The sequence below is a fragment of the Excalfactoria chinensis genome, chromosome 8 (assembly GCF_039878825.1).
Source record: "Excalfactoria chinensis isolate bCotChi1 chromosome 8, bCotChi1.hap2, whole genome shotgun sequence".
Lineage (NCBI taxonomy): Eukaryota > Metazoa > Chordata > Aves > Galliformes > Phasianidae > Excalfactoria > Excalfactoria chinensis.
Genome location: NC_092832.1, coordinates 15,227,265 through 15,241,842, shown reverse-complemented (window position 1 = coordinate 15,241,842; position 14,578 = coordinate 15,227,265). Strand labels below are relative to the sequence as shown.

At 42.4% G+C, this 14,578-nt stretch overlaps 1 protein-coding gene across 1 annotated transcript; it reads right to left on the bottom strand.

Annotated features, from left to right (window-relative positions):
* Positions 1-252: 252 nt before the first annotated feature.
* LOC140255427 (mucolipin-3-like) lies at positions 253-13,387 on the bottom strand. Its single transcript, XM_072343016.1, is given in 14 exon segments — positions 253-1,135; positions 2,995-3,124; positions 3,525-3,731; positions 4,301-4,423; positions 4,535-4,636; positions 5,925-6,074; positions 6,155-6,267; positions 8,180-8,279; positions 8,895-8,991; positions 9,073-9,157; positions 9,622-9,775; positions 11,218-11,385; positions 12,650-12,892; positions 12,894-13,387. Coding segments are annotated over 14 exon segments (1,722 nt in total). The 5' UTR covers positions 12,924-13,387; the 3' UTR covers positions 253-1,115.
* Between the last annotated feature and the right edge of the window lie 1,191 nt (positions 13,388-14,578).

Sequence of the window (14,578 nt, the reverse complement as noted above, 5' to 3'; positions counted from 1 at the left end):
TACAGTAGTGCAAATTGTTCAGGGTTTTTTAATCGTGTATATTAACCTGGCAAAATATTTACTTTTGAAATGAACACCCATACGCACAATAGTTATCACAACTTCAGGTGTTTATTGCAGTGCATTTGCAAAAAGTAAACATTCAGACAAAAGGCGTTTAGTGTCCACTGTGTTGGTGCGCAGCATACAGAATGTCATTACATGATTTCACACACACTGCGGTGAGATGTGACTCTCAGAGTCTATGTCTTTACTTTAGTCCAGGTTTACAGACTGGAACACTAAAGGAAGTTCTCTACTAAAAATATATACTTTGAAAGTGCTCCTGCCTGACTATTCCTTTAAAAATTTAAGGTCAGCACACTGCACAGCAGAATGCTGTAAGGGGCTCTGGCTGGGTGTGAACCATCCACATCTCTTCACTCACCTCACCCCTCCAACTTCATTTCCAGCCTTTCATGTTCTCGCTTCTCTGAAAGGAGACTGCTATTTTCCTCACATGGTAAATCATACAAATATTCTCATTATACAAATACTTAGTTGATGCTCAGAGCCATATCTGAATGGCTTGTACATCAATCCACTGTACTGTCTGCAGAAACAAGTTCCACCAAATCTCATAGTTTTAATTTATTTTCACAAATATTACATATTTAAAACAAACAAACAAACAAAAAACTGCTGAGGGTACCAGACTGCTTTAGTTCACTCCTTGCATGAGAGAGAATGCCTGCAATACTGAGGACTAGCTTGATGCTCCAAGTCACTGCTATTTGACACTATTTCTTCATGTTGAAAGTTACTGCCTTCCTAATCTGCTCATGTAGTCTAGCCAAGTCTGAACACAGACAGCTTGTTAATGCCCTTTGCAGTCTAGCAAATTTTAACTGAGGAAACAAATAGAACAAAGCTAAAAAACAAACAAACCTGAGCTAGAAGTGAGAGCGCCTGACCAGAAAGGCTGTAAGTGTATCACAAGCTTTTGCCACAGGTTTACACTGGTTTTGGGGAAAAGCATTTAGACTTAGGGTGTAAGATTTTCCACCAGCTCTATACTACCTACTTCCTGCAACGTGTGCTGCTTCAGAGCCTCCATGGTATGCTCCCACAGACCATCAGATATGTTCACTAGGACCTGCGCAAGAGAGGGGGAAAAACATCAGGTGCACACACCAAAATTCAATTGTACAAGAAGCCCTTAAATGCATCTGAACTATCTAATTATGTATCTGCCTGGTAAGAAACTACCACGAACCATCGTAAAACATTTTTAACATGTGAAAGATGTAGGAGGAGCCCCATGTGTATTGCAGGGCCACGAGGACTATCAAAGGAACAGAAGCCATATCATCTTTACCACTTGAGATACTCGTTTCTTCCCACAGATCATTTGTTTCAAAGTAAGACTAGATGGACACAGAACTGAGCTGAAGGAGCAATGTCCACTAATTCTAGGCAACTGCAAAGTCAGCCCCTGATCTAGCTCCTAAGGACAGAATCATGCTACTTCCAGATATAATCAGTTTGGAGCACTAATGTGCATAGTGTGAGGAGCACACGTGGATCACATTTGACACCAAAATAAAATAATTAAATAATCAGTTAGGAAATAAGACTCCAAAACCAGGTACTTCAATGCCTGCAGCTCCATTTGCATCCACAGCTTTGTGGACTGCCCAGTCGTCCTGAAGAACAAGTTGCTTGAGAGTAACCAGGTTTTCACTTTCAAATGCTTTTTTAGAGTCCTGGTCCCTGCCTCGTGTTGAGTTTCTTGTCTGACTGCACTGAGAGATGTGCACAGAAAAGGAAATATTAACATCAGCGCCCTTTACCCAGGAGCAAGAAGGCCTGCTCCACTTCATCCCACACTTTCATCCCAAGTAAGGCAATCAGTCGGAACAAGGGCTCTCAGCTCTAGGCGGTGTCGCTGCAGGCTCTGCTCTGTCCTGGCTCCAAAACATGCCCCCATCTCCTCTCCTTCACAGATATGTGACAGTTAACAACACATCATACCCAGAAAAGCCCATAGCAAGGAGACGCAAAGGTCTTGGATCTTTTTAGGAAGCTGCAAGTGTTTAAGGCTCCCGCACCAAGGGGCCCTTCTGCAAGCAAGGTGCAGAGCTGCAGCCAGCCGGGTTAAACATAAACCACATATCCTGCAACTGGTAGTCCAGAAGAAACAGAGTGTTAAATAACTGAAGCATTACACTCTCCATAGTGGACGTTAGGCAGTCACCCTCTAAGTGCTGTGACAATAATACTTTAAACTGTGTGCTATTGTAAAACCTTTGCAAGATGATTTTTTCAAAAAGATACTGGCCTGCTGGCATCTACGTTTGGAACCCCCTGAAGAGAGTATAATTGAGAAGTGGGTAAGAGGACGCAGAATGAGTTCAGCAAGTCCCAGCTGTTGGTGCAGAAAGGATTAATATTTGCACATGACGCATACAGGGTTTCCAAGTTACTGTGTGGATTTACAAAGCCTGCTCCAAAAGTAATGCCTCCTGTTTTATTATGTCGGCCCACAGTGTCAGGCGGATGTCAGTAGGATGGCAGTAATGGTTGAGCCTTCCCACCAATATGCTGTTACATTTTGTTTCTGTGTGACAGATGGCAGCAGGGGAGCAGTCTGACAGAATGGCAACCAACATGGAAGCCTGTACAAAGCAAAGGTGTGTCCCTGAATTCCTCAATGTGGAAAATATGGCACCCATTGACATTCATTGATGCCTGCTGAATGTTTATGGGAACCAAACAGCGGATGTGAGCACAGTGAGGCAGTGGGTGGCGTGTTTTAGCAGTGGCAACAGTGTCAGGCTTTTAAACCAAACATTTCATTACAGAGCATTACAAACAGTTTCTTATTACTGCAGTGTTTTATTTTTTCCTTGTCCCCCCAAAACAGGTATGCTTCATAAACATTACACCAGGGATATTTTGTGGTGTGTTGCATTTGTGTATACATTAATGTATAATTTTTACATGGATACTTACCATTACAACAACAGAAGAGAGATACAGAACCTTCCTCTTCTAATCTGTACCTCCCAGAGTTTGGTAAGTCTTTGCACTGTGATATAAATCTCTGAAGTTCTGTTTCCGGAAAGCCATCTTGTTGGTAGTGCTAAAAATCGATATTTAGTTAAACCTTGAACAAGGCTAAAGCACAGAACAACCTAAAGCAATACATTAAGAACATAAAGCAAGACTTGCCTCCCCAGAACACTTTTCATGTATTATTCAAGCATGAAATTAGAAGATTCAGAGAACTGTATGTGAAATTCCTACTTTGTAGTTGATAATAAGCATCCATTAGGAGAAGAAATCAGACAGGCTTATAAGAAAACCGAAGTAGGAAAGAATTAAAAATCTCTTGCAGTCACTCAATGCCCTCACAAATAGCTTTTACATTCATTCATAAAACTGGCTTGCACCACAAGCCAAAATATCAAGGGAGATGAAAGTCCTGATAGCACCAATCTTGTCTTTTTTATCCCAAACAAATGTTAAGAGTTCATGCTTACCTTGATAGTTTCATATGTATCTGTAATGAGGGCAATGAAGAGACTTAGCACCATGTAGATGAACAGACTGATGAAGGAGTAGAGGTAGATTCTACTGAATAACCAAACCAAGTAACTTTTCTGCTGCATTTTTGCAAAAGTGGCAAACATGTCATCTCCATTTATCAATGAAAAGAGGCATTCAGAAACCACATTCAGAGAACGGAACTGAAAAAGACAAGGGCATTTGTTGCCACTTTATTTGGGGCCCTAGACTGTACATAACCTGAGGAGATATATGGCTGTTGACTGGCTCCTCTGAACATTGTACACCCAGAGCACGACAACATGCAGTACTAACCAGAAAGTACTTATGGAATGAGCAAAGTTTGTCCCCTCCTATACACAAAAGCAATCAATCCCCTCTTTTGTAAACTCTTGCTATTTGATAAGCCAGTTTCACTTTAAAATAGGATAATATCCCCAAAGTTTTAGTCTGATAATAGTGTGTTCGGAGAGATCAAAACTGTTTCTCAAAATACCACTCAGGACTCCCAGCATATGACTGGAAGTCACAGCAGCTTCCTCTCCTGACTCACTGCTTTCACAATGAGAGGGAAGTCTGACCACGTTGTGACAGTCAGGCTATTCAAACATTAGCATCATGTTGAAGATGAGTGATTTTTGTATTAAGGGAAGCCTTGACATGGAAACTTAGAAGACAACAGTAGTAAACTCTCATTTATTTAGAATCTATTACACTATTCACTTTGTATTTTTAATCTTGAGTATATTACCTTCACATGGTATGGCCCCAGTACAATCCATCCACAGAAACAATAGCCTAGATAGATCATAGCAGCACAACAGCAGAACCTCATGACGTTGGGTAATGCTGCTCGCAGAGTTAGAATGAGAAGCTGCAGAAAGCAATGCCAACAGTAAGAATTCAACCCGACATTTCTTCTTGTTGTCTTATAGCAGCAATCAGAATAAATACCAACAGCATGAAGATCTCAGGAGATCCTTACATTATACTTCTGAAAGAAACCTAGGTAGCGAATGACTCCAAGCCACACCAGCATAGTGGATGTTCCTAGCAGTATGCTACAGACGTCATAACTTGTCAGACTCTAAAGGAAAGAAAATAAAAATAGAAAAAAATCAAGTATTATAACAAATGCCAGGTTTTAAATTGCAACTCTCGTTACTGCAAAAATCTAATGAGCAACTTTGTTTTCCTTAGAAATTAGTTTGGGGCAATATGTTGTAGAGGGCAGAAGTGCCACCAAAGAGTAAGGGAACTTTCAAAGTGCTACTCATTCCACATGCCTTTAAAAATTACTGTTGATGAACCAGATTCTCACCATGAGATAAGTGCTATTTGATGGGCCAGCAGCACAGCTGGACTGCAGCTGCAGAGACCCCCCTTCCTCAGTGCATAACTCGACAGGTCCTGCTGTGTGGCCCTGAAAACACCTTATGCTGTTCCCAGATCTGCAGACACTGCTGCTGCAATCTGCTGCAACTGCATCAGCAGATTCCCCAGACTAGCTTCGGACTTTCTCTACCACACCACAACGTACAGTGTAAACCTGATTTTAGAACTACAGAGCAAAAACAGCTCTTCCAGTATGTAGATAAAGCTTTTATTTTTATTTATTTATTTATTTAATGTTGTAAGATGTCAGCAGTGTTCAGGTAAACACAAAGAAGAATTTGGCTGTGTAGCAAAGACCCGTGAGGTGCAGGAAGCTGTCAAGGAGAAGAATAATTAGCTTTTAATTAGTTTTAACCAGAGTTTCATGTATATGCATTTCTTCTGTCTGTACATCCTGGTCCACTTTCATCCAAGTTACTCTACATCCTGTCCCATGAACTGCAGCTCTTCTCCAAAATGCTCACAACTGGTCAAGGTAACCTGAATAAAAAGTGTTCACTACTTTCTGTGAGAGAATGGACCTCTTGTGAGTGAGCATGAACCTCTCTCTCATCTCAGCTCCTCTCTACGTTTAAGTTTACAGCTCCTAAAGTAAGATAGAGCAATGTGTGATAATCAAGCAGTCACCAGATTGATTTCAGCTCTGTCCTTTCATCACTACGGTCCAAAGTCTGTTGTGTTGCAATGCTATGCTTCAAAGTCTGATATAGATTCAGTAAAAAAAAAAAATAACAACATGATTAGAATACTACAGTGTTTTAGCATAACATATTGCAACTTTCATTGCCCAACATTTCATATTTATTTATTTTCTGTTGTAAGTTTATTTTAGAAACTGAAGGCTTAAAACCAGGCTGTGGCTGAGCGTTCTGTACATGCTGGAAACCAGAAGATAGCCATCCCAGAGACCTCAGAGATTTAAACCTAGGTGAGACAGAAGCAGTCAGCATTGCTTCCACCTAGCAGTGTAAGTATCTTACCTTGGCCTGTATCTCCATTTTGAGAGTTGATCCAACAATAGTTAGGACATCACTAACCATAATGAGGATATACCAGCCATTGACAAATTCCATCTGATCATTGTAAGATACTTCTTTCTTGTAATAATATAGGAAAAAGCTAACAAATTCCTGGGGGAAAGGAAGAGAAAGAAAAGTTAATTAGACTAATGCAAAACATAAAGACTTTCCAAGGGAAGAGTTATACCCACTCTTTGGAGACGAATTCCTTTGACTACTGATCGTGTGCAAAGGACCAATGAACTCAGACAGATCAGTATGACAAAAGCATCGAAGATCATCATGTAATGCGTATTCTTCTGTACTGCAGGAACAAAAACATACATGTTTTACGTGTATAATCATATACATCTCATCTTGAGTATTAAAGTATGAATCAGTTTTTGATGTTTGCTATATTTATATGAATTAAGACAAATCCTTGCATTTTTCCCAATAAAGTTTACTTGACATTTCCAAGAGACGCATGAGTATAACTGCACTACCAATACCACTCCAGTTAGTTTAGAAAGGTTGACACCACATCAAAAATGTCATATATCAGAGTGTGAATGCATCTTGCAAGGCTGCAGAATGGGAGGTAGAGCTTGTCTATTTTGCAAGCACTGGAATGGCCCTTTGAGCCACAACATTTGTATTTAAAAAATAAAAATTAAAAAAAAAATCTCAGTAATTTTACAATACATATCTTCTCTTCCAGAACAGAATTTGACTATCAGATGGCTCTTCTGTCATTATCAGATAGCTATGACCAACACTGAACTAGACATGAGCTCCCCATCTCTTTTGTTACTAAAAATAACATTCTTGATCAATTAAGGACAATTTTTGCAGCAAAACTACTGCTATACATCTTTCTTCTTTTTATCCGTAACATATAGCAGAATCTAGATGGGGTTAGTATGAGGATTCGATTCTTAATGCTTAAAGAGTTACTACATTTGAGAAACAAAAATTGAAGAAAATTAATGCTAAGGTTGAAAGAATGGGCAGCAGCTCTCCAAAATGGGATGCCAATATTCTAGCTGACATCACAAAAATACCAACTATCCAGAAAAAGCCCACCTTCTTCTTGTTTAGAAGTCTCTAATACATGTACTGGTGCCAAACAAGATGGTTCTGCAGCATAGTTCAGAACAGCAGCATTTGACATCGCTGCCTTTGTATTTTTCCTCGGCTTTCAAAAAACAGTACAGGGTACTTCAGGAGATGATACTGAAAACTGTAACTGAGGCTATCTACACCAGTGTCAAATATGGATTATTATAGAGGCCAGCTATCAAAACCTTATCCTACTGCACAAGTAATCGGTTAGAGGTAGCATGCCATCTGGTGTACATTTATAACACGGCACCAAACAAAGCCGGCTGATTGTTCAGCAGATTACACGCTTGCTTAAACAGTGTGTTTCACCCTCTGTGATGCACTTCATTAAATTCACAGTATTAATTCCAGCTAGGACCTTAAAAAAATAACTCTCCTTTACTTAATATCAGCTGTTCACAAGGTAATTTCCTAATGCAGGTATAGCAAAAGAGAAAGCAGCCAAATAGAAAAATAGATCTCCTCCACCAGGAAAAAATAAAAATATATGAAAAACAAGTGGAATTTAAAGTCCTGCACAGCTCCCGGTGTTCAAAGAGATTCATTAATCTACAAAGACCTCTGGCGAAGTTTTGACTGGAGATTGTAGCTCCCAACAAAGGGTGCTCCTACTATCAACTATTTAAGATAGATACTCAACTATACTGCTCATCTCAGTTAGACTCAGATACACACTAAACTATGTTTAAGCAGCTATCAGGAGTATTTCCAGCTATTTCACTCTAGCAGCCCTTAGCAACAGCGCTTCCTTATCTGCCTGCTGTTAAGTCCTGAAATAAGAGTGAATCAGTTTCAACTTTCCACCACTATCGCATGTCCTTCCGTTGCCTGGTGCTAGAGCAATGCTTCATGGCCTGCCATAACCAGTGAGCAGCTTAAGCTCAATAGCCAAAACCATGATGAAAACACTTCAGTGCAACAGTATCGATGGTACAAGGTTTCACAGTTGTTTAAGAACAATTCTTCAGGAAAAAAAAACAAACAAACCAACAACCAGGATTTAGAGAGTACCTATTAGACAGTGTATGTCAATAGTGCCTCATCTTTACATAAAAAAAGGTTAACAAACATTATGCTAGTTTCACATGAAAATTTGAAGATATGTCACTTACTTGATCCAGAAACATGCCAGTCTTTACATTCCCTGATCTCTATCTCATTGTCTAGACTGATTTTGATTCTTCCACTGTGGGCTTTATTATCAAACACTATCTGTAGTAACAAAGAATTAATTAAAAGTGACTGTTAAAACATTATATATTTAGCATATTGTACTGCTAAGTTTGCACAATAATTCAGAATAATTCTCTTCAGGCAGAAGTGATGAAAGTTGTTTAAGTTTAAAGTAATTCCTGATTATTCAAATCTAGTGTTGACAAAATGAAAAACAAATCTGGCATTACTTGATTAAGAAAACACCAAAATACAGGTGGAATTTTTTTATGTACAGCCCCACATCCCTGTGGTCTGAAAAAAAACAAACAAACAAAAAACAACAAAAAAAACCCCACAACACATTCCTAGAAACATCTCTCTAAAGAGAAGATGTTCGTGTTCTTCCCATACTTCAACAGGATTAGATTACAAAACTGTAACCTGAACAAGCACATGAGGACTGTATCAGATGCGCCCGAAGCTTAACCTACAGTAACACCTGAGAGTAGTTTACAGGGTACTAATTCAAGGCAGAGTAATCCGGACTCCACTAAGGACACTGAATGACACCCAGCACTCCTCAGAAAACATCTGCACTGACTGCATATAGTAAATAAGCACGAGTGGTTTCTCATTTTTGAACTGAAAGACACGGGGCAGACATCTGTGTACCGTCAGGGTGAAATCGTAACAGTCAGGGAGCTCGTGGTGACGAACGGTCTGGAGGTTGATTGCCTTCAGGCTGAACATGAGTTGCACTGCCACTAGCCTGGAACAGGGTCTCATGTTAGTTTTTTTGCAAAGAAAATGCACAAAAACACCGATGCAGGAGGTACTTACTCCTCCTTACCTGTGGAAATCCAGAGTGAAATTCAAATTGTGCTTTCCCACTGTTCTGTTGTCTAAAGGCATCATTGGCTCAATATACAAGCAGTCTGCAATGGATAAGTACCCACAATAATATCTCAAGGGTTATCACGCTCTTTAACTGTAATCTGCCCTTCCCACTCCCAAGGCTGTGAAGTGCAGTTGACTAGAGCAGTAAAGATAGCACACTTAAGTGGCGAGTCAGTTTGGAGTCTTAGTTACAAATACGTTGGCTTTCTGATCACCAGCCAAGTTGTTCAGCATGTATTCACTGGGAAGGCTCCTGAAATTAGCCTTGTATTAGATGGTCATTGTGCTAACAGCATCACTTTTTGCACAGTAGATAAAAAGGGCTGTTTCCCTGGAAGTGAGGTTAGTTGCACAGTAGTTTTTTTTACCAGTTTTGGCTTGTAGTAAGTTCAGTACAGATCATTTGGTACAACTATACAATACTGGATGTTCACTAAGAATGTATCTTTAAGTGTAGGGTCCCTCCACCCAAAGAAATAACACAGAAGATTAGATTCATCACCAGTCACAATCTCTGGGTCTATATCAAAGGTGTCATTGCCGGGACAGATGGTTCCTCGCTTGTAGAACTGTTGACATACAGCCAGAGCTGTCTCCTCTGCTCCTTTCTTCTCATAAGCATGGTTTCCAACAGAAATGTTGGGCAACTGTAAGTACTAAAGTTCAGAACAAAGAGATTAACGAAGTTAGATGGCACCAAAACTACTGATCTCTTGGGAAACAAACTAAAAAACACCAAAACAAACAAACAAACAAAACCCACAAGAGTTTTGATTTACGCCACAACCTTTCTTTTTACTTAAAAGGTCATCTAGAGAATTTGGAATTGTTCACCACACTACAGCTGAGCCTTTGAATACTTTAAAGCACAGGTGTACAACCTTTTGGCTTGCCGGGGCTGTGTGGAGTAAAGAGGAATTTTCTAGGGCTGCATCTACAAAGGTCACTCCCAAAGTAATGCCTCTTAATTATTTCCGTGGAAAATACAACTGATACAAAGAACATAATTATTTTCACCAGCAATGAGCAGGAATGAGCAGGAGACTTCATGCCACACTCATAATATCTGTGCCAGTGGAGGTGATCTGTATGAGCCTGTCCCCTTCTTTTCTGTACATTCTATCTGAAAATTCACATTTAATATATTTATGTTGACTGAAGATGGAGTCCCCAATAGGCAATATTTGTCTAATTTTTAGCAATTTTGAAGCCATCCTTATGTCTGAGCTTTAGCCCAGAGGGGGTAAATATTGCACTGATATTCAGTTGGAGCTGAGTGATGGTTGCGCAGAGTGGTGGGGCAGAACCACTGCCATGATGGTGCAGGACAGGGGGTGGCTGCAGTGCCAGCTGTGGCTGGCCACATGCTGCCTGATGGCCACGAGTTGGACACATCTGCCTTAAGGTATCTGACAAAAGCAAGAACTGCAGGATCTGGGTCTAGGTACCTTTTTGCTGTTTATTATTTTTCTTTTTACAATCCTTATTGAAAGTGTAATTCATCATTTGCAAAACACTCTGGCTAAAATCCAAGGAGCTCACTGAGAACAAAATCTATTCATTAGCTCCAGGGATGCCTGCACAAATCCAGTGCTCTGGTAATGACAGTCTGTTTCTTTTCCTGAAAAAAACAGCAGATTTCTCCACCAGTTCATTCCAGAAATGGCTTTATCTAAAGCGTTAACACTACTCAACTTTCTTTTCTTAATGACTTATGGTATAGGAAAAACAGTGAGATCTGAGTAATTTCAGTTTTTTCTTAGCCTTCCACTCCTATTCCCTTTAACTCTGTGTTAACTACTTTAATGCCACTGAGGAAATATGCCTCCCACAGCAAGAAAAACAGAAGGGCAGGAGTACATTGATTCTTGCTGGGGACTGACCCATGAAAGTCCACGTGCATGCACTAAGGTGCAACTGCGTTTGAACAAGTGCCTCAAACAATAGATGAGACACAAGCCTTTCCCTCTACCAAGTACGGAAGCAAGCCAGTATTTTAGTATTAAGCAACACGTATATGCATTCGATCTCAGACACAATCCAAGAAGAAAGAGGAAGAAAGTGTACCCAGGTAAAGAGCATGTATACATTGCATTACCTGATTGATGGCAAAGAATATTTGGTCATAGACATCTGTCTGTGTGTATACCGCATAGGTATCATCCATTCTGTCCATGTACCCTTTCAAGAAGAGATGTTTGAATGCAATAGTGTTCTCTTCTTTGAAGGCAACCACCATTTGATTGCTCAATCCAAAAAGCACCAGCTGTAAAAGACATTTACATTTCCCGTTCAAAGATAAATTTGGCTACCATATTAATAGACAAAATCTGTCCTACAAACAGCTAGTTACTCTCATCATGCTGGTAAACACAGCACTTACATGCAGGCTACTCCTGCTATTCAGAGCTAGTCAAAAGAAAGCTTTAAGGAATTCAATGGGCTTTAGAAATGTTCCTCTAACACAATGACCAGCTTCTTGGCTAAGGACTTGCATTTTCACAAAGAAAAGGATACTATCTCAAATTCAATCTACCCATATCCTGTTACACGTGATCTTTACTTCAGCCTGACACTAATAAAACTCACCTTAGGAAACCCAAGTGTTTCTCAGAGAAATAGGCAGGACAAGACATGACCAGACCTCACTCTGAAGTCCTGACTCCAGTGCAGAAAAGGCAAATTGAGGAGAATGCAAGTAAATAAATAAATAAATAAAATCTCAGGTTGGAGCAAAAGATGCCTTGACAGTAACAGATGAAAATGATGCTTGTAACAGGATAACTTCAGAGCCGTCACATACTGCAACAGCTCATCAAGTCAGCATAAAACCCTGCTAGCTGCTCTCCGGGCTGGGAAATGCTCCCAGAAGAATGCGCTCTATTGTTTGCAGGAGCTCACAGTTCTCTTTAGTGCCTATTGTTCCACAGCTAGCGCCTGGCAGTATTGCGAATAAACTCATCAGAGGTAAGTCTGAACCAGCAGTCTACGGATCCGCTTTATGGCCGTGAGGCAAACTGGATATTTAGTTTTTGATAAGGATAACTCAGTGGTTACAAAGACATTAAAGCAGTCTGTGGGCAAGCTGGGTGTTGAAGACACACAGGAATGCTCTAGCAAATCAAAAGCACAAAAATTTAATTGCCTATTGACAGAGTTTCTCTGTTTCTCTGAGAAGTTCAGATCTTATTTAGAATCTTCCACCGTAAAACATTATTTATATTTGTAAAATGGGGCAGATAACAACCAAAGGAGAAAAGGTGAAAATATATATATATAGATATATCCTTAAAGATGTTCCCTTTCATCTCCACTCTCAGGAAATCTATTATTCAATCATTAGTTTAAGAGAACTTAAGAGTTTAAGTACATCACCCAGGATCCTGAGATCTACACTACACCTGTGAGACCAAGGCAGTTCTGCAGTCCATCCTCCTTCACCCTACACACTAGGCCAAGGAAAAGCCTTTGTCATCTGCACCCCTCATTTGTATCCATTGGATTGAGTTCCCTGCTTACACAGTACTCACCTGAATGGTAACCATTGCTATTTTGAGCAGCTGAATCCCAAGTTTCCATGGTTTTCTGCCCCGGGCCCAGAATTTTTCACACGGGTTCATGAAAAAGAACTTTAGCTTCCTCCTGAGCTGGTCTTCCACCAGCAGCTCCTGTGGCAGCAACAGGTGTTGTCTGTAGCTGCAGAGCCCTTCGTCCTCTGGAACACCACAGCTGCTTACAGCCACTTCAGGAGTCTCCATTGCTGAAACGACAAACATCTGTGGTGGTTGGAAAACATGCAAGCATCAGTACAGAAGCATTAGATCAGCCTGTGCTGACAACCTGGGCCCCAGAGCTGTTTGTGTTCTGTGAAGGTACCCACATGTTACACTGAGCTTAAAAGCTAATTGTAATGCTGCACACGCCCTGGAGGCAGAACCCATACAGGTAACTTAACATGCAATTAGAAATGGAATTTCTGTCCCTTTGGAATGATGCAGTCACTTATGGAAAATCTCTTCCCCTCTCGCTTCCCAACACCAGCACCACATACACAGGACACTGTGACTAACTTCCTCCTGTCTCGAAGAGCACCAAAGCCTCTCTGTGGTGCTCTGGGCACGTATCTCCTTCTGCAGCTGGCGTTCCACACAGCTGCCCATCAGCTGTCCAGTACCCAACAGAAATGCAGTTTTCAAGACAAACAGTGCTTTTCTCAGACGTCAGCAGTAGCATCATTCTTCACTCCAAGTGGAGCCCCAGTGTGCCAAGTGCAATTCAGATACATCACCTGAGCAACTAACTGCCACTTAGCACCACTATATCGATTGCTACAGCCATAAAAACCTGAACGTAAACCACTGGTGCTCATGAACCTGGCAATAAGACCGAAGATAATGGTAAGCATCACGAGGAGCTCAGCTGTCAAGTGACAAGTTTGGAACCAGCAGCCAGACACAGCCAGCAGGGATGGGGACAGATGAGCCCCGCACAACCCTGCCCTGGTTCCCCGAGGCCGCACCGACCGGAGATGCAGTACAGGGGGGCTGCCAGGCACCTTCCTCTCAGCACATTCCACACGAACATGCTTTGCCACCGCCGAGCTGCTGTCAGTGCATGCACCTGATAACAAAACAAGTACTTCTTGACCTCACGGTATCAGCTGCAGAAGACACTCAAGACAAACATAAGGCACGTTTCCCAGCCAGCCTGCAGGCTGAGACAACGCGGGCTCCGATCCCACGTGGATATCGCCGCACACAGCCCGTCCCCTCCTTGCAGCACCGCACCGCGCCTCGCCCTCTCCCCACGCCCCGCAGCCGGCTGAGCGCCACGGGGCCTCCTCTCCGCAGCCCCCCCGTACCCAACCGGGAGAGAAGCGCGGGGCTCCCCGCGCTCGGCCCCCGCCTCGCAGCCCGGAGCGGAGGCTTTGACGCAAATACCTGAGCTGTGCTCCCGCTGCGGGCACCGCGCTCCGGCGCCCGGCGGGGTGCAGCGGCTCGGCAGCCTCCCGGCTCCCACCGCCTCCTGCAGGCACTGCCCGCGGCGCGGCGCCGCCCTGCCCGGCTTTGGTTCGGGCCGCTGCGGCGGAAGGGAAGGCCGAGTCACTCGTCCTACAATTTGCTGTGCCACATCTTTAATTAAACACAAAAAGAGCAAAACACAACGCGAAGCAACAGACCCTTCCGGCTACGGAAATGCAGTTGCAAAGGGCAGGCGGCGGGACGGGGCGCACAGCGATGTGGGAGCGCTGCGGGCTCAAAGGATGATGCTGGGGCAAACTGAGTTATCGCTGTGCACCGGACAGAGGAGCGCAGCGCCTCACCGAGCCAGACGGCACCGAACTACCCACACATCCACCCACTCGACAGACCCAGCGCAGCCCCCGCCAGCTGCCGGCAGCCCCTCTCGCACCGCACGCTGGGACGCGGAGCTTTCCTGCCCCTCAACCAATAGCGACT